Source organism: Lolium perenne, chromosome 1 (assembly GCF_019359855.2).
Source record: "Lolium perenne isolate Kyuss_39 chromosome 1, Kyuss_2.0, whole genome shotgun sequence".
Classification (NCBI taxonomy): domain Eukaryota; kingdom Viridiplantae; phylum Streptophyta; class Magnoliopsida; order Poales; family Poaceae; genus Lolium; species Lolium perenne.
The window spans coordinates 55,257,768-55,279,241 of record NC_067244.2 but is presented as its reverse complement, the minus strand read 5'-3'; the positions used below and the strand labels follow the sequence as shown (position 1 = coordinate 55,279,241).

At 42.2% G+C, this 21,474-nt stretch overlaps 1 protein-coding gene across 1 annotated transcript; it reads left to right on the top strand.

The window, feature by feature from the left end:
* The first annotated feature begins 18,187 nt into the window (after nucleotides 1-18,187).
* LOC127339344 (LOB domain-containing protein 15) lies at nucleotides 18,188-20,405 on the top strand. The gene is made up of 3 exons (XM_051365235.2): nucleotides 18,188-18,312; nucleotides 18,531-18,822; nucleotides 19,889-20,405. The coding sequence occupies exons 1-3, from the start codon at nucleotides 18,299-18,301 to the stop codon at nucleotides 20,297-20,299; spliced, it is 717 nt and encodes a 238-aa protein (XP_051221195.1). The 5' UTR covers nucleotides 18,188-18,298; the 3' UTR covers nucleotides 20,300-20,405.
* The last annotated feature ends 1,069 nt before the right edge of the window (nucleotides 20,406-21,474 follow it).

The window sequence follows — 21,474 nt, the reverse complement described above, 5'->3', positions numbered from 1 at the left end:
AAATCATGACACCAAAAAGTTCATCCAAATTGCTCGAATGTAGAGCATCACACACTCTCACCATGTCCAAAGTCTCCGTTATCATCCGCAAACTCACCAATCTTTGCTGCAAAGGTATGCTCCATGAAGCTGACAAAGGCATCACCTTCATTTTGTCAATGTGTGTTTTGCCAGCTAACAATCAGCAGGGTTACGTGCCGGGGGCCAACAATGACAACAAGGTCGGGGTGCGTTGCCTCCTAGAGCTGCTTCTCCTCCATGACGTGCACGGTGGAGTGGTGTAAAGGAAGCGGGGAGGGGAAGGAAGTAGTAGGAACAATAGAGAATTGGCAAGTGCGGCTAGACTCAAGGATGGTGTCACGCCTCCCACCGAGTTGGAGCTGGAAATTTCAGCCGTCCCAAACACACGGAGACGGTGTTCACTCTATATGGAGGGTGATGACTTAGATTATCATGAACTCATAGAATTTTAGTTATAAGGATAGTTACGAGTATTCTGCGGGGCATAGATGGGCTGGAGTTTGAGCGGAGTGGAGCCAGCTCACTCGACTCGATAGAACCCATTAAGACAACGAGTTATCTCTACCTGGTTGTTAAGACACCAAGTTTAAAATTGAAAATAGCCCGACTCATGTAACTAATGAGTTAGCTCATTTAACTCATTAATATTTAAATAAACTAGCTTATCTCTAGTGTCACCTCTCGTCTACGCGGACATTGGGGATGAACACACCCTATTTCTGTTGGTTAGTGGGCACGAAGATCTTCGGCCTCAACACCGCCTTAGGATCATTTCGAGGCGGAGGAAAATCATACACAAAGACACACGATCATTTTTTACCCAGGTTCAGGCCGCCCTTCTGCTAACAGTCATACGTCCTGCTTTGGTGGATTATCTTGGATGCACAAAGTACAAAATGATGAACTCTCTGGTGCTGGGAGGACGCTTTGATCAGCTCCTACACCCCCCGGTCTTCCTTTTTCTTTTCCACTCTTCCTGTTTCTCTAGTTCGAGCTAGTCCGAATCGGACTTTCCCTCTCTCACTCTGAATCTTGACCCTGACATTCTCAAGAACGAAGCTCAGGCTCTCTCTTCTCTATGTTCTCTCTCTCTCTCCCAAAGACGATCGATCTCACCAAACTGAACCTAACCTAACCAGACTAAACTGAGCCTCTCTCCAAAAGGTGATCCATCCTCTTCCTCTTGTCGATTCCAGGCATATATACCTCCGGAGATGGTCTCAACGACCGGTCCGAGCACCGCCCAAGAGTGTTCCCAGGCTCAATCGGGAGGAGCAACGCGGGCGACGAGCAGATCGGTGGTGCGCGTGACCAAATGGATGGCCACGGGCGGTGTGCTGACGTCTGTGATGATGGCGTGACATCTCGGGCAGCGAGCTGTCACTCCTGTCCACGGCGCAGGCCTCTATCAGTCTGCGCCATGATGGCACATTAGGGTGCAGGTGCCTTGCCTGTTCCCCACGCAAGTCTTGACTTTTCCAATCAAGCCCAGCTGTCCCGTGCTCCCTAGCCTCGCCTGGCCAAGGAGAGGAGGCTCTTTAGCCCTTCCGGGGCGATCCGAGCCATACGCCTTGGCCTAGGTTCCCCGCTTCCTCGTCCTTAGCCTTTCTCCACGTGACATTCCCGGGAGGAGGCCCTGGGCAGCTCCTTGCACATCTTGTCCTGTCTGTTCGTCCAGACATGTCTCCGTCTGGGAGTGCTTGTTCACTGATGGCGTGTAACTCACACGTTCGTTGGGAACCCCAAGAGGAAGGTATGATGCGCACAGCAGCAAGTTTTCCCTCAGAAAGAAACCAAGGTTTATCGAACCAGGAGGAGCCAAGAAGCACGTTGAAGGTTGTTGGTGGCGGGATGTAGTGCGGCGCAACACCAGGGATTCCGGCGCCAACGTGGAACCTGCACAACACAACCAAAGTACTTTGCCCCAACGAAACAGTGAGGTTGTCAATCTCACCGGCTTGCTGTAACAAAGGATTAGATGTATAGTGTGGATGATGATTGTTTGCAGAAAATAGTAGAACAAGTATTGCAGTAGATTGTATGCGATGTAAAGAATAGGACCGGGGTCCACAGTTCACTAGAGGTGTCTCTCCAATAAGATAAATAGCATGTTGGGTGAACAAATTACAGTCGGGCAATTGACAAATAGAGAGGGCATAACAATGCACATACATGATATGATAAGTATTGTGAGATTTAATTGGGCATTACGACAAAGTACATAGACCGCTATCCAGCATGCATCTATGCCTAAAAAGTCCACCTTCAGGTTATCATCCGAACCCCTTCCAGTATTAAGTTGCAAAACAACAGACAATTGCATTAAGTATGGTGCGTAATGTAATCAATAACTACATCCTCGGACATAGCATCAATGTTTTATCCCTAGTGGCAACAGCACATCCACAACCTTAGAACTTTCTCACATCGTCCTGCATTTAATTGAGGCATGAACCCACTATCGAGCATAAATACTCCCTCTTGGAGTTAAGAGTAAAAACTTGGCCAGAGCCTCTACTAATAACGGAGAGCATGCAAGATCACAAACAACACATAGGTAATAGATTGATAATTAACATAACATAGTATTCTCTATCCATCGGATCCCGACAAACACAACATATAGCATTACAGATAGATGATCTTGATCATGTTAGGCAGCTCACAAGATCCAACAATGAAGCACATAAGGAGAAGACGACCATCTAGCTACTGCTATGGACCCATAGTCCAGGGGTGAACTACTCACTCATCACTCCGGAGGCGACCATGGCGGTGAAGAGTCCTCCGGGAGATGATTCCCCTCTCCGGCAGGGTGCCGGAGGTGATCTCCAGAATCCCCCGAGATGGGATTGGCGGCGGCGGCGTCTCAGTAAGGTTTTCCGTATCGTGGCTCTCGGTACTGGGGGTTTCGCGACGAAGGTTTTAAGTAGGCGGAAGGGCAACGCGGGGGGCCACACGAGGTGGCCACACAATAGGCCGGCGCGGCCCAAGCCCAGGCCGCGCCGCCTTGTTGTGTCGTCGCCTCGTGGCCCCACTTCGTTTCCTCTTCGGTCTTCTGGAAGTTTCGTGGAGAAATAGGCCCCTGGGCGTTGATTTCGTCCAATTCCGAGAATATTTCCTTTGTAGGATTTCTGAAACCAAAAACAGCAGAAAACAGCAACTGGCTCTTCGGCATCTTGTTAATAGGTTAGTGCCGGAAAATGCATAAATATGACATAAAGTATGCATAAAACATGTAGATATCATCAATAATGTGGCATGGAACATAAGAAATTATCGATACGTCGGAGACGTATCAGCATCCCCAAGCTTAGTTCCTGCTCGTCCCTTGTAAACGATAACAAAGATAATTTCTGGAGTGACATGCCATCATAACCTTGATCATACTATTGTAAGCATATGTAATGAATGCAGCGATCAAAACAATGGTAATGACATGAGTAAACAAATGAATCATAAAGCAAAGACTTTTCATGAATAGTACTTCAAGACAAGCACCAATAAGTCTTGCATAAGAGTTAACTCATAAAGCAATAAATCAAAGTAAAGGTATTGAAGCAACACAAAGGAAGATTAAGTTTCAGCGGTTGCTTTCAACTTATAACATGTATATCTCATGGATATTGTCAATGTAAAGTAATATAACAAGTGCAATATGCAAGTATGTAGGAATCAATGCACAGTTCACACAAGTGTTTGCTTCTTGAGGTGGAGAGAGATAGGTGAACTGACTCAACATAAAAGTAAAAGAAAGGCCCTTCAAAGAGGAAAGCATCGATTGCTATATTTGTGCTAGAGCTTTTATTTTGAAAACATGAAGCAATTTTGTCAACGGTAGTAATAAAGCATATGTATCATGTAAATTATATCTTACAAGTTGCAAGCCTCATGCATAGTGTACTAATAGTGCCCGCACCTTGTCCTAATTAGCTTGGGTTAACACTGATTATCATTGCATAACATATGTTTCAACCAAGTGTCACAAAGGGGTACCTCTATGCCGCCTGTACAAGGGTCTAAGGAGAAAGTTCGCATTGGATTTCTCGCTTTTGATCATTCTTCAACTTAGACACCCATACCGGGACAACATAGACAATAGATAATGGACTCCTCTTTTAATGCTTAAGCATTCAACAGTTAATATTCTCATAAGAGATTGAGGTTTTATGTCCAAACTGAAACTTCCACCATGATTCATGGTTTTAGTTAGCGGCCCAATGTTCTTCTCTAACAGTATGCATACTCAAACCATTTAATTGTGAAAACCGCCCTTACTTCAGACAAGACGAACATGCATAGCAAGTCACATGATATTCAACAAAGAGTTGATGGCGTCCCCAGAAAACATGCTTATCGCACAACAAGCAACTTAATAAGAGATAAAGTGCATAAGTACATATTCAATACCACAATAGTTTTTAAGGCTATTTTGTCCCATGAGCTATATATTGCAAAGGCGAATGATGGAAATTTAAAGGTAACACTCAAGCAATTTACTTTGGAATGGCGGAGAAATACCATGTAGTAGGTAGGTATGGTGGACACAAATGGCATAGTGGTTGGCTCAAGGATTTTGGATGCATGAGAAGTATTCCCTCTCGATACAAGGTTTAGGCTAGCAAGGTTATTTGAAACAAACACAAGGATGAACCGGTGCAGCAAAACTCACATAAAAGACATATTGTAAACATTATAAGACTCTACACCGTCTTCCTTGTTGTTCAAAACTCAATACTAGAGATTATCTAGACTTTAGAGAGACCAAATATGCAAACCAAATTTTAGCAAGCTCTATGTATTTCTTCATTAATAGGTGCAAAGTATATGATGCAAGAGCTTAAACATGAGCACAACAATTGCCAAATATCACATTATTCAAGATATTTTAGAATTACTACATGTAGCATTTCCCGATTCCAACCATATAACAATTTAACGAAGAAGATTCAACCTTCGCCATGAATACTATGAGTAAAGCCTAAGGACATATTTGTCCATATGCAACAGCGGAGCGTGTCTCTCTCCCACACAATGAATGCTAGGATCCATTTTATTCAAACAAAAACAAAAACAAAAACAAACCGACGCTCCAAGCAAAGTACATAAGATGTGACTGAATAAAAATATAGTTTCAGGGGAGGAACCTGATGATGTTGTCGATGAAGAAGGGGATGCCTTGGGCATCCCCAAGCATAGACGCTTGAGTCTTCTTAGAATATGCAGGGGTGAACCACCGGGGCATCCCCAAGCTTAGAGCTTTCACTCCTCTTGATCTTAGTATATCATACTCCTCTCTTGAACCTTGAAAACTTCCTTCACACCAAACTTCAAGCAAACTCATTAGAGGGTTAGTGCACAATCAAAAATTCACATGTTCAGAGGTGACACAATCATTATTAATACTTCTGGACATTGCACAAAGCTACTGGACATTAATGGATCAAAGAAATTCATCCAACATAGCAAAAGGGGCAATACGAAATAAAAGGCAGAATCTGTCAAAAACAGAACAGTCCGTAAAGACGAACCTGGAAGGGGCACTTAACTTGCTCAAACGGAAAAACTCAAAACTAATGAAAGTTGCGTACATATCTGAGGATCACGCACGTAAATTTGCAGATTTTTTTGATTTCTTACAGAGACTTCTGCGCGAATTCGTGACAGACAGCAATGTTGTTTCTGTGCAGCAATCCAAATCTAGCATCAACTTTACCATAGAGACTTTACTTGGCACAAAAACATGATAATGAGAGGTTGCTACAGTAGTAAACAACTTCCAAGACTCAAATATAAAACAAAGTACTGTAGTAAAAACATGGGTTGTCTCCCATAAGCGCTTTTCTTTAACGCCTTTCAGCTAGGCGCAGAAAGTGTATATCAAGTAACATCAAGAGACGAAGCATCAACATCATAATTTGTTCTAATAATAGAATCAAAAGGTAACTTCATTCTCTTTCTAGGGAAGTGTTCCATACCTTTCTTGAGAGGAAATTGATATTTAATATTACCTTCCTTCATATCAATGGTAGCACCAACTGTTCGAAGAAAAGGTCTTCCCAATATAATGGGACAAGATGCATTGCATTCAATATCCAAGACAACAAAATCAACGGGGACAAGGTTATTGTTAACCATAATGCGAACATTATCAACTCTCCCCAAAGGTTTCTTTTTAGCATTATCAACAAGATTAACATCCAAATAACAATTTTTCAATGGTGGCAAGTCAAGCATATCATAGACTTTCTTAGGCATAACAGAAATACTTGCACCAAGATCACATAAAGCATTACAATCAAAATCATTGACCCTCATCTTAATGATGGGCTCCCAACCATCTTCTAGCTTTCTAGGAATAGAGGTTTCAAGTTTTAGTTTCTCTTCTCTAGCTTTGATGAGAGCATTTATAATATGTTTTGTAAAGGCCAAATTTATAGCACTACCATTGGGACTTTTAGCAAGTTTTTGTAAGAACTTTATAACTTCAGAGATGTGACAATCATCAAAATGTAAATCATTATGAGCTACAGCAATGGGATCATCATCCCCAATGTTGGAAAAAATTTCAGCAGTTTTATCACAGGTAGTTTCAGCAGTTTTAGCAATTTCAGGCAGTTTTGTACGCTTTGCCCTAGGAGTAGGAACATTGCCAACACCAATTCTTTCACCATTATTAGTAGGAGGTGCAGCAACATGTTGAGCATTAACATTACTAGTGGTGGTAATAGTCCAAACTTTAGCTACATTATTCTCTTTAGCTAGTTTTTCATTTTCTTCTCTATCCCACCTTGCACGCAATTCAGCCATCAATCTTATATTCTCATTAATTCTAACTTGGATGGCATTTGCTGTAGTAGTAATCTTATTATCAATATCCTCATTAGGCATAACTTTCAATTTTAAAAGATCAACATCAGAGGCAAGTCTATCAACTCTAGAAGCAAGAATATCAATTTTATCAAGCTTTTCCTCAACAGATTTGTTAAAAGCAGTTTGTGTACTAATAAATTCTTTAAGCATGGCTTAAAGACCAGGGGGTACACTCCTATTATTGTTGTAAGAATTCCCATAAGAATTACCATAACCATTACTATTATTATAAGGATATGGCCTATAGTTATTACTAGAATTGTTCCGATAAGCATTGTTGTTGAAATTATTATTTTTAATGAAGTTTACATCAACATGTTCTTCTTGGGCAACCAATGAAGCTAATGGAACATTATTAGGATCAACATTAGTCCTATCATTCACAAGCATAGACATAATCACATCAATCTTATCACTCAAGGAGGAGGTTTCTTCGACAGAATTTACCTTCTTACCTTGTGGAGCTCTTTCCGTGTGCCATTCAGAGTAATTTATCATCATATCATCAAGAAGTTTTGTAGCCGCCCCCAAAGTAATGGACATAAAGGTACCTCCAGCAGCTGAATCCAATAGGTTCCGCGAAGAAAAATTTAGTCCTGCATAGAAGGTTTGGATGATCATCCAAGTAGTCAGTCCATGGGTTGGGCAATTCTTTACCAAAGATTTCATTCTCTCCCATGCTTGAGCAACATGTTCATTATCTAATTGCTTAAAATTCATTATGCTACTTCTCAAAGATATAATTTTAGCGGGAGGATAATATCTACCAATAAAAGCATCCTTACATTTAGTCCATGAATCAATACTATTCTTAGGCAAAGATAGCAACCAATCTTTAGCTCTTCCTCTTAATGAGAAAGGAAACAATTTCAATTTTATAATATCACCATCTACATCCTTATAATTTTGCATTTCACATAGTTCAACAAAATTATTAAGATGGGCAGCAGCATCATCAGAACTAACACCAGAAAATTGCTCTCTCATAACAAGATTCAAGAAGCAAAGGTGTTTAATTTCAAAGAATTCTGCTGTAGTAGCAGGTGGAGCAATAGGTGTGCATAAGAAATCATTATTATTTGTGGTTGTGAAGTCACACAACTTAGTGTTTTCAGGAGTATTCATTTTAGCAGTAGTAAATAAAGCAAACTAGATAAAGTAAATGCAAGTAACTAATTTTTTGTGTTTTTGATATAGAGAGCAAGACAATAAATAAAGTAAAGCTAGCAACTATTTTTTGTGTGTTTTGTTTAAGTGCAGCAAACAAAGTAGTAAATAAAATAAAGCAAGACAAAAACAAAGTAAAGAGATTGGATTGTGGAGACTCCCCTTGCAGCGTGTCTTGATCTCCCCGGCAACGGCGCCAGAAAAAATGTGCTGGCGTGCAGTTGACGTGGGAGATAGAAATCTTTGTGGTGTAACTTTTCTTCAGGTCCCCGGCAACGGCGCCAGAAAATATGCTTGATGGCGTGTAACTCACACGTTTGTTGGGAACCCCAAGAGGAAGGTATGATGCGCACAGCAGCAAGTTTTCCCACAGAAAGAAACCAAGGTTTATCGAACCAGGAGGAGCCAAGAAGCACGTTGAAGGTTGTTGGTGGCGGGATGTAGTGCGGCGCAATACCAGGGATTTCGGCGCCAACGTGGAACCTGCACAACACAACCAAAGTACTTTGCCCCAACGAAACAGTGAGGTTGTCAATCTCACCGGCTTGCTGTAACAAAGGATTAGATGTATAGTGTGGATGATGATTGTTTGCAGAAAACAGTAGAACAAGTATTGCAGTAGATTGTATGCGATGTAAAGAATAGGACCGGGGTCCACAGTTCACTAGAGGTGTCTCTCCCATAAGATAAATAGCATGTTGGGTGAACAAATTACAGTCGGGCAATTGACAAATAGAGAGGGCATAACAATGCACATACATGATATGATAAGTATTGTGAGATTTAATTGGGCATTACGACAAAGTACATAGACCGCTATCCAGCATGCATCTATGCCTAAAAAGTCCATCTTCAGGTTATCATCCGAACCCCTTCCAGTATTAAGTTGCAAAACAACAGACAATTGCATTAAGTATGGTGTGTAATGTAATCAATAACTACATCCTCGGACATAGCATCAATGTTTTATCCCTAGTGGCAACAGCACATCCACAACCTTAGAACTTTCTCACATCGTCCCAGTTTAATGGAGGCATGAACCCACTATCGAGCATAAATACTCCCTCTTGGAGTTAAGAGTAAAAACTTAGCCAGAGCCTCTACTAATAACGGAGAGCATGCAAGATCATAAACAACACATAGGTAATAGATTGATAATTAACATAACATAGTATTCTCTATCCATCGGATCCTGACAAACACAACATATAGCATTACAGATAGATGATCTTGATCATGTTAGGCAGCTCACAAGATCCAACAATGAAGCACATAAGGAGAAGACGACCATCTAGCTACTGCTATGGACCCATAGTCCAGGGGTGAACTACTCACTCATCACTCCGGAGGCGACCATGGCGGTGAAGAGTCCTCCGGGAGATGATTCCCCTCTCCGGCAGGGTGCCGGAGGTGATCTCCAGAATCCCCCGAGATGGGATTGGCGGCGGCGGCGTCTCAGTAAGGTTTTCCGTATCGTGGCTCTCGGTACTGGGGGTTTCGCGACGAAGGCTTTAAGTAGGCGGAAGGGCAACGCGGGGGGCCACACGAGGTGGCCACACAATAGGCCGGCGCGGCCCAAGCCCAGGCCGCGCCGCCTTGTTGTGTCGTCGCCTCGTGGCCCCACTTCGTTTCCTCTTCGGTCTTCTGGAAGCTTCGTGGAGAAATAGGCCCCTGGGCGTTGATTTCGTCCAATTCCGAGAATATTTCCTTTGTAGGATTTCTGAAACCAAAAACAGCAGAAAACAGCAACTGGCTCTTCGGCATCTTGTTAATAGGTTAGTGCCGGAAAATGCATAAATATGACATAAAGTATGCATAAAACATGTAGATATCATCAATAATGTGGCATGAAACATAAGAAATTATCGATACGTCGGAGACGTATCATTCACCACTGGGTTGCCTACGTCAATGGGTAAACCTTAGTGCAGTTAGGCCGTTTTTACCACGAGTCATACTTGGATTGCTTATCGTGGTTGCATCCGATATGCCATGGGCTGGAGCCCGCGCGCGCCGCGGTGTAATCGTGTGGACCATGGTCCCACTACGCCGACATCTAGAATAAACAATGTGAGCAAGTATGATGTATCAAAATTGTTATAATTGGATTGCATAGTGAACAAAAAAACAGAGACACAACATTCTATATTACTCAATTACCAATGAAATGATTTCATGTCTAGATGGGTTAGGCTTGGGGACGTTGACGTTAACCGAGCTTAGCGAGTTTTGTGTAACTCGTTAACTCATAATGTGAAGCTTGGTTAGTAAACAGCCTTAGATATTAAAACTTGGCTCGGCTTGTTAGGGAGCTCGAGCCGTGTTATGAGTTACCTATTTAGATCACAAGTTTCAACTTTTACTACCAGCCTTAGAGGGGAACCAAAAGATTTGGCAGTCTTTTGGTAATCTCATGTTGTAGCTGGTGTTATGATATTTGTCTTTTTGAGTGGGGTTTTGATGATCTTGAGGTAATGGCTGGCTTAAGAATTTATGGGCATACAACTACCATAGCACATTCAGTTTTGTTTTTCGATGGGGACTTTTACAATCCTGAGGTAATGGACACATATTGCTCCATGCGTGTACCCATTTAGGATTACCCATGTTGTGATACTCAACAACATATTACTTTTTATAAGGGAATCTTTTATTATTCAAACCACTACATCATAACGTACAACAAAATCAAATCCAAGTTTAACTATTGGCTTAGGATTTTTGAGAAAAGGGGAAGTACCCGGCCTCTACATTGAAGTGATGCATACGACCTTTATTTCATTTATTCAACAAAAAACTTACAATGAACATACAAAATGAAGCCGCCAAAAAAAGTGACACCACACTACCAAATAGCACAATGATAGGGAAACAACGGGGCCTAGTTCCCTAGCAACAACCATCGTTAGCTCACAAGACAAACCTAGAGAGATGGTGCCTCATGCACACGTCCCGGAAGTTTTCTCCGCCATCTTCCGCAAACCCATCTCCGGGGTATAGAACTCTAAGTGAAGGCCCTCACCAGGATAGCCACCGACAACACCAAGGTGCCAAACATCACCACCGCCCAGTGCACGATCACCTAATCATGCACACTTGTCACTGAGACCCCTCGCCACCATGCCACCCAGTCCCGTCAGCCAACACATCTTGAAGCCTCCGGAAGATCTGTCATGCATATCACATGCGAGAAACAAGCATGCCTGATAGTAGCACCTACCATCTAGGCATGACCTGACACTTCGCTTAAGAGTTCGTGCAACATGAAGCTGCTCCACCATTTCCACTGATGTACCAGTACCACAGGACCCTCTAGATGTGTTTGATTCAAAGAGGGGCATGGCCTCGATATCATCATCATTTGATCCGGGGATCGGTTCTAAGGTTTCACCGGGAGAAAATAGGGGAGGGGGGAGCACTTGATGGCACGATAATGCCTCAAGAGGGAAGAGATGCCCGTAAGCATGAGCTATCGGCTCAGGTAAAAACCAGGATCAAAGCATCGCATGCCACGTCTCACCGACATCTTTCGCTAGGTTGTTCCACCATCTGAACATTGTCATTGGCCAAGCTCGACTGCCCATGGTGGCCCAATCCTTATCGCCGACCAAGCCTGACTACCCAAATAGCCCCATTATTTTGAAAAGGAGAATGAGACCTCTGACCTCTGCATCGAAGAGATGCATATGAACTTTCAGATTTTATTCAACAAAGATATGGCAAGAACATACATCAAAATATCTGAAGCCACCACTCAACACCTACAAATTTGACAATGCGTGAAGAACATGTCATCACGGTCTTCTGCCCTAACAACACAAGCAACGACCGACCAATTAATTACAAGGGAATCACTAAGTCACCCTATGGCGAAACAAGAGCATACAAATATCTGGTCTAGCACCTCATATTATCACTTCAGAATACGTCATCACCCGTAACTGTGGATCCCTATTGAGGGCAGAGATCCGCATAGCCCTCGCGAGGCCCACCGTTGACGCCGCCAGACAGCGCCCCTGCCCTATGGCACACGCTACCGCTGGAGGCCGAACTGACTAGGACTCTCCAGCCCACCACGCCGGGAAAGCTTCCATGGTAGCCGCACAAGAAGCCACGATAACTGCTAACACGAGAGGTCGTCGCCCCTATCTGATCCACCCCACTCCTCCGCAGGTAGACCAGGATCCAGATTGTCTAACATGACATAGAAACCAATGGCTCGTGGATGAGATATCTCGTGTAAAACCGAGATGGTGCACTATAGACTATTTCTCAAGTTTATGCTCTAGTGATTTAGGTATAGTGTGATCTTAGATCTTCACGTTTGTCCCTACCGCTAGAGGTGCAGGCACCACTTGTCCTCGATGCTTAAGCATGTGCTCAGCGTTTTTGCTGCCATTGTTTTGTTTCCTCTAGTTTAATTTTGTATCTTGCATGCTGAATATTCATGTTATGCCATCTTTGTTGGCCCCGTCATGGTCCGCATCACATGTTTTTTTTTGCTATGGAAGTTCTTCTGATCCTGTGTCGGGTTTACTTCTTGTCCTTCGTGCAAAGGAAGTTCTTTGAACCTTGCATGTCATGTCTTAAGCCACCCGTTGTTTGTTATCTTTTCTATGTGATTCTCTGACTCCATATATGTTGTTGTGTTTCTTGTAGGCCAACCGATATCGAATGCTCAAACCCTTCTTACAATGAACAAGGGCTCACTCCAGTTGTCGGCCTCCCTGTGCCAACCAAAGAGCTTATCGTTCTCTGTTCTCTCCTCTTACCATGAAGAAGACAACACCCGCCACAGACAACCCCACCAAAAAAGCACAAAATAAGATCACCAGTCCTACTATGCTACCTATTCACCACCTCCACTGGTGTACGCATCGTCTATAGGGATTCGTAGCATAGAAAACAAAAAATTCTACCGCAAGAACAAATAACAAGCCAAGATATAATCTAGTAGATGGTAGTAACAAGGTGAAGATCATCATACCCTTGAAGATTGCTAAGCGTTAACGAGATAAATCTTGTGGTTGATGTAGTCGATCACTTGCCGCTTGCAAAAGCGCGTAGAAGATCTTGACGGTGCCACAATCGGGCAGCACCTCCGCACTCGGTCACACGTTCGGTGTTGATGACGATGTCCTTCTCCCTGTTCCAGCGAGCAGCGGATGTAGTAGATCCTCCTCGGAATCCCGCCAGCACGACGGCGTGGTGACGGTGGTGGTGGAGATCTCGGCAGTGCTTCGCCATAAATACCACGGGAAAAGATGGAGGAGGGAGTAGCTATGGTTTGGGATAGGGGGGCACTTGGGGCGCCGGCCTTGGGTGCCCTTGGGTGGTGCGGCTGCTGTGATGGCCGCACCCTCCCCTCTCCCTCTCTTTATATAGGTGGAACCTACTAGGGTTGCCCCAAAACCAATTTGAAGTTCAACTCTGAAAACTGCCATAAGGGGGAAACCTAGGGGAAGTGGGATTTCTCCCTTTCCTTCTCCTTTGGCCGGCCAAGGTGGTGGAGTCCACCATGGACTCCACCTTCCCTCTTGGTTGGCCGGCTAGGGTTGGTGGAGTCCATCCGGGACTCCACCTTCCATAGTGATTTATTCCGGAAGTTTCTAAAACATTCTAGCGCCTTCCATAAATGCACCGGATCATTTCCAAACTTGGAAAATGTCTTCTTATATATGAATCTTATTCTCCGGACCATTCCAGAACTCCTCGTGATGTCCTGGATCCCATCCGTGACTCCGAACAATATTCGAACTCCATTCCATATTTCATATCTACTTAAAACGACATCAAACCTTAAGTATGTCACCCTATGGTTCAAGAACTATGCGGACATGATCGAGACTCTTCTCCGATCAATAACTAATAGCGGGACCTGGAGATACATAATAGCTCCCACATATTCAACAATGACTTCGTGATCGAAAGAACCATTTACATCAAATAACAATTTCCGTTGTCCCGTGATATTTTACTTATCTGAAGTTTGATCGTCGGCATCTCCATACCTAGTTCAACCTCGTTACCTATAAGTACTCTTTACTCGTACCGTGATATGATATCCCTTGTGAACCAGTCACATGCTTGCAAGCTAATTGGATGTCATTCCACCGAGAGGGCCCAGAGTATATCTATCCGTCATTAGGATGGACAAATCCCACTATTGATCCATGCGCCTCAACCCTATACTTTCCGAACACTTAATGCCACCTTTATAACAACCCATTTACGAAGTAGTGTTTGGTCTCATCAATGCGTCCATCCGGTGTAGGTGATTAACACGATCTCATGGTCGAAGGATTAAGTTACTATGTATTTTAAAGCTTGAAGCATAATGAACTAAATAACTTGATCATATGCTACGCTTACTATGGGTGTATGTCCATCACATCATTCACCCAATGATATGACCTTGTTATTAATAACATCTAATGTTCATGATCATGAAACTATGATCATCTATTAATCAACAAGCTAGTTTAACAAGAGTCTTACTAGGGACTCTTTTATGTTTACAAAACACATATGTATTAATTTTTTCGGTTAATACAATTATAACATGGGCTGCAAACATTTATCATAAACACAAAGATATAATAATAACCACTTTATTATTGCCTCTTGGGTATATCTCCAACCGTCTGAAGTTTATCGAACATATTTGGAACACTGAAGAGGTGATACGTCAAATCCATATATATTCATTCTGAAGTTTGATGTCATATTTCTAATGTTATTTACCGACTTCATTAATTATTTTGGCAATTGTACTGATAATGGCCATGAGAATAAGAACTCTTTATACGTAATTTCTGGAACGAGAAAAATTGGGTAAGTTTGGAATCCCTTTTGGAAGCATACGAGGAAGGAGCCAGCCGAGGCAAAACCCGTGAGTTCTAAAACCACTTGGCATTGAAAGGTTCACCCGTGTGAGGAGGTCTCTTGGGCACACCATGTGTCCGCCGTCATCGATTTTGGCCAAGTGACGCAGTCAACCATAAAATCACCCTCTTATTTACACGTCATATTTCCCTGCTACGCGAACACCAGAGAACTATATGTAAAACCAAAGAAACACACTACTGCAGCTAGGACAAGATTAGAGGAATTTCCTCACCAGAATCATTGTCTGAGGCATCTTCACCGCCCTCATCGACACCAAGATCGCGACCCCGTAGGTCGGGGCTAGACAATGTGGTACTCCTCCATGCATAGGGAATAGTTCACAGTGACTATTGGTTTATGGTAGAAGCTTGTATCATATCTCGCTATGTGCTTCGCTGTGTATAGATTAACTGAGTTGTCTTATCTGAATATAATCAGTTTTATGTATCTTTGATGGTGGATCCTTGTTCATGTGATGTATTTTTCTATGCACTTCTGTAGTATGGTTGGTTGTGAGATATTTATATGTGCATATTGTTTGCTCTGTTGTTGGTACTAGATATGATGTTATGATCAATTTAGATGATAAACAGTAGCGGGCGCAATGTGTAAGATGGGGTCAATTGAGGTGTGCAATTAGCCCAATCATAGAAAGGTTAAAATGTGTCTGATGGTAGTTTCTTGAGTCGGATCGTTAAGGATAAAAGGGTATAGGTATATCTTCCTTAGTTCCTCGACATATGCTCACGTGGATGCGGACTGTGTGAATTTATGGACTCTGATGTCAATATAGATGTTGTCATAGTTTTTTTCAATCACAATGTTTGTGTGCATGAATAAATCATTACTCATATCTATGCTTTGTTTTCTGTGTCAGTGTATATATGAGAGATATGTGAAGTGAACCCTAGAACACTGTCAGTTTCCTCCATAAGAAACCTTGTTTACTTTGCACTACGTATATTTATATTTTCCAGTTTTATTTATACTAAAAACAAAAATACATTTATCTTGTTATCTTAGATCTTTTCAGCTCATATAATACTATGTAATTAACATCTACACTTGTACCGTTGGGGTCGGTAATATATTTCTTTACTTTAATTTACAGGTTTCTAGATGGAGATAAGATTCTTTACCCTCGTTGATCCATAAACACAGAATCACTATTCCAGAGAAAACTAACGCTATCAACAGCACTTCACATTGGGACTCCCAACTGATATCACTCATTGCAGATATATAAATTAGATTTTTAATCACCAAATCATTTTGACGAAAGGAATTTGGGTGGTGTACTCTTTTGATCCAAAGTACTGCATTTATAAGAAAAGATTTTTGAAAATTACAGTCGTACAAGAACCCAAAACTTGCAAACTAAAAGGCATAATTATTTTAGCTTTTCCGAGGAGCATGCTTGGGGGAGCTAGATAGCAATTCGGTTGGATCCGTTTCTTTCCAAAATTCCCACAAATTAGGCTATAGAGAGCCATATAGCATACTACGTTGCAATTGCTTTAACAACACTAATTAACATGCTCATATGAATATATATACATAAATCATTGATTCTAAGCGACTACTGGTCTAAACCTTTTTCTTGAACATGTCCATATCTATATCTTTTTTAGGTGGTATATTTAGTACTACTTCTAACATAAAAAATTCAGTTGCTGACCAAAAGAAAAAATAAATGAGGAAGCTCAAGTGTGGCTCCGACACTTCATATCATGTTTGTTTCATGCTCTTGGGGCATTTCATCAAACACTTTGTGTGCATAAGAGGAGCCAAAAGCAAACCTACACCCCCTTGTGAAGTTTGTGAAGAGAATGGGCTCCAAACGGCTAAGTGCTGGTTGCTGGATTGGTATATATAGGGGAGGGGCTTTAGTCGCGGTTGGCCTGGCCAACCGCGACTAAAGGCCTTCGGGCACCTTTAGTCGCGGTTGGCCAGGCCAACCGCGACTAAAGCTCCTCCCGTCCACCAGCTGGCCACCGAGCGCCCTGGGCCCAGGCCTTTGGTCGCGGTTCGCCTCCCGAACCGCGACTAAAGACCCCATTAGTCGCGGTTCTTATATTTTCACGACTAAAGGGGTTGGACGGAAGCCTCTTTTTCTACCAGTAACTTATTGTTGAATGTGGACACTTGTAAACAATGTCATTGTCCTCTAAAAAAAATGCCATTATGTGTGTCACCCCTTTTTTTTTGGTGAGTATTGGAAATGCTAATGTCAAGTTCATACTTCAGTACCAATGTATATAGACGAGTACATAAGGAAATGTAAGCTATTATTTTGTTTAAGTCCTTCTCTTGTGGAGAGACGATATAAAGTATTTTCTCCTAGATGGGATCTTAGATGTGAAGAAGCGTGCCAATATGCCTTCTACAGCTAATGCCAAGAGGGAAAGAAAAAAAACAAAATCAAAATCACATGTAGACCTGGAGTCAAAAAGAGAATCTATAAGCTGGCTAACTACAACCCTAGAAATGTGCCTAATGTTGGGGAGAGTATTTAGGGCCTTGTTCCTTAGAACATTATTAACAACTTCTACAGTACTTCAATGATTTTTTTATCCAAATACCACCTATATTTCAACTATTTATGTAACTACCAGTGCTAATAGTTTTCTATCAAAACATCTAAAAAAATGTAGATATGAATTATTAATTAATTAAAGTATGTATATGTCATTTCAAACGTACAGATTGTTATATATGCATGATCAATACCCACAAAGTTCCCGCTATTACATGAGCACAAATAACTAATGAAAGTACTTCAATGAGAATTTGGGTTGCATAATTAAGTTGTCGTAATAAACTAGGTAATGTAAGTTTGTTATTTCCAAAATCACTTCATATATATGTACTCATCTTGTCCACCAACAACCCAGTTTATTTAAAAGTCATACCCAGTTCCCAAAACATTTCATGTGATCAATAATGACTTCCAAGATCTATTGGCTATTGCTAATTCTAATATGAATGGAAGCAGTAACACAGAGTTATTTTACACTTAGAAGATTCCAGCATTCCATATGCACAGACATACAAATAAATTAGCCGCCTTGTTAAACTATTTGCAACAAGTCAACACACATCAGGATACCTTCCAAATGGTGCAAGACCTACACTACACACATCTCGTAGTACAATCTCTCTGACAGCAGGAAGCATTTTCTTCCAGCATCTATCTCTCTCTCTCTCTCTCTCTCTCTCTCTCTCTCTCTCTCTCTCTCTCTCTCTCTCTCTCATTAAGCGGCACAGAAACACAACCTAGAAGACACTTTTTCCAAAGCATCTCACTTCCATCCCATGTCCGTCTCCTCTCTCTCTCCCTCTTGTCTTCATGTCCACTGCAAGGTATGCTCGGAACTCAGAACTACTTGCCAACATATCAAGCTAGCTCAGAAAAAAGAAAGTCCGTTTCGGCATAGCTAAATTCATGCACTATCTCTAGCTACAATTCTCTGCACAATTTCCTGTATTCATGGTGGATGGCAGTGTGTGACAATAGAGTTAGTTGGAACCCTAACAATGGGGAATTGGTGATCTCATGATATATGCATCTTCTTCTCCAGTGATTGGCAGCAAGACCATGAGATAGGGAAGAAGATCAAGCGGGAGTCATCAGCATCTGAGGCTGGCCGGATGATGGCGGCGCGGAGGAGCAGCAGCCTGCCTACGGCGGGCGCCGGGCCTGGGTCGGCCCCATCGTTCAACACGATGACTCCTTGTGCAGCGTGTAAGCTGCTCCGGCGGCGTTGTGCGCAGGAGTGCACTTTCTCACCCTTCTTCTCGCCGATGGAGCCGCACAAGTTCGCCTCGGTTCATAAGGTCTTTGGTGCCAGCAACGTCTCCAAGATGCTCCTGGTAATGTAATCCCCATGGCCAACTCTCTCTAACTAATTCCCCCCTTTCCCTTTTGAGATCGAACAATGAATTGATTTTATGCCGTTGATGGTAAAGAGATGCAGCTTAATTGATGTCACGTGTCAGAACATTTTCATTACTTAAGATGGTGTTTTGGGGAGTTTCATTTGTGATACTCTCACAAGTCACAAGTCACAAGTCACAAGTCAATGAAGTATTACATGTTCTGGTAGATCCAAACCCTAAATTCCAATGAATCTCCTCTCGTCCCATTCTGTTTAGAGATCAGTCACTAGATATTAATGTTTAAACTGAGTGTCATTTTTGCATCTTTTGTTTATTACAAATGAGTGTTAGACTAGAAAACTTCTCAATACAATTTTTCTCACAAATTCCAAACTGCCGATCAAAGCCTTTCCCCGTTTTCCACTTAAGACAAGTGTACATCATTATGGGATTTTTAAAGAGAAAGATTGATCGTACATAAGTACCATTTCAATTTCTCACCAGCAGTAATCTATTTCGGATTTCGGTTTTAGAAATATTTTGACCAGAACAGAAATTCATTGAATTTAATGTTTTCGGTTTGCATTTGGACCAAAGGACTGAAATTTTCACTTGAAGTTGACTGAAATCCAACAAAAGCTTGATGATTTTAAAAAAGAAATAAATTTAATTACCACAGAAATGGTTGAAATATTTTGATCAACCGGCGAATACGTACTGAGATTTGGTGAATTTATTTGAAAGTGACGACCTTGCAACTCATCCGGCATAGCTTAGGCGTGCGTTGATAGCCTTTTGAGCTTTATATCACAATTTTATTTTATTTTTCTTTTTTGTCGAATTTACGCGGCGGTGTGCATGTTATGCGGAGCTAGTGTAACTCTTTGAATTGTATCATCGCGATACAAACTTTTGAGTATTAAATCATCCTTTATCGAAAAAGATGAGCGGTGCTGCTAAAAAAATGCTTGCTTGTTAATTAAGTTGCAAGTTTGCAACTACTGATCCGTATGAAATCAGCACAAGTTGAACCAAAGTTTTTTTCCACAAATTAATGCAGGAGGTGCACGAGAGCCAGCGCAGCGACGCGGCTAACAGCCTGGTGTACGAGGCGAACCTGCGGCTTCGTGATCCCGTGTACGGCTGCATGGGGGCCATCATCACCCTGCAGCAGCAGGTGCACGCCCTCGAGGCCGAGCTCGCCGGCGTCCGCGCGGAGATCACCAAGCACAGGTACCGCCCATCTGCCTCCGCAGCCGTGAATGTGCCACCCTCTTCGCACGCATCCCAGCTCCTCGCTGCGTCGGCAGCAGGAGGCCAACGGCAGGCTGAATCGTCCTTGGGAGTGGGCGTCGCTGCTGTGGCAGGGCCTGTGGCTTCCGCGTCGTCGTCGACGACGGTGTACGCCGCCGCGTCGAGCTCCACTGACTACAGCTCCATCACGCATGAAAATGTTCCATATTTCGGTTGAGGACGTGCTAGCCTTAATGGAGAGTTTCTTGGATGTAATTTTGTTGCCTCTTCCTTTTATGTAGACCTTGTGAAAATATTGGAATAAAAAGGCTTTTCCTCGAAAATATTGGGAACCCTGAGAGAGAAGCACTGATTTCCTAGGCTGTAGTACTTGCAGAGTCCATGTTCATGCCGACATGCATAGGAATATGAATTAACAATTAATTGAGAAGGTTGAGCACATGATACTCCATATGAGGTGGGTTTGGTTGACTGCATTTGGATCGCTGCATATGCATTGCTTGGAACACTCCTCACATGCTTGTCTGTGCATATTTCATTTCATTATACGCTACTCTTAAGTTTTTCTCATTTTTGTAGCATGAATTAGAAACGGGGCTCATATTGTTATAAAATTCACAAGCAAATAACGAAGAACGATAAAGGTAAACGCAGCGGAGACATAAGATTTAACGTGGAAAACCCCTTCCAACACAGAAGGGGAAAAAACCGCGGGCGCCAGCCAGCAAAAATTCACTATATCGGGGAGTGTTTACAAACACCGTGGGTTATCTTAAGCCGGCGGCTTACAAGATGTATATATAGGCGGTACCAACGATCCGTACCATACCAATATAAATTTGAAGGTGCATGTGAGAAGTTAGTCTCCCTTTAGTATATGAATTTGGATTACAATATAACACATATGCATTCCATTAAAACGGCGAGTTCACTCCGTACATAATTGTAGATAGAGTAGAGACGTTTGGAGTACCACTTTTCAAAGTCCTAAGTGCAAGACCTTCATGTAATTTACAATCTTAATATACCACAAAAGAAATCAGAAAAAATATTACAAAAAAACCTTGCAAACAAATTCACACTTTTCTAATACAGAACAACTGAGCTAGTATAATATTCACATGAATAATCAATAATATTGATGACGCTGAACCCATGGGACCTGTATTTTTGTGAACAAAGTACAATTTAGAACGTGGAAGAAAACTTCACATCTAAGAACTAGGAATGGCCACTGTGAAGTGCAGAACACTCCTCACCTGAGAAAATCTCGAGGTATTTCATTCCAATGACCTACCTCTAATGGATTTTAACTCCTAAGCTCAACTGCATCTGTTTTTCGGAACGTTTTAATCACATTAGAGGACCGAACAAGTCACACTTCTGAACAGT

Excerpts from the sequence above, each read along its gene's own strand:
- LOC127339344 (XM_051365235.2), top strand. Across the intron at positions 18,823-19,888 it reads ACGTCTCCAAGATGCTCCTG|GAGGTGCACGAGAGCCAGCG; the intron begins GTAATGTAATCC and ends AAATTAATGCAG.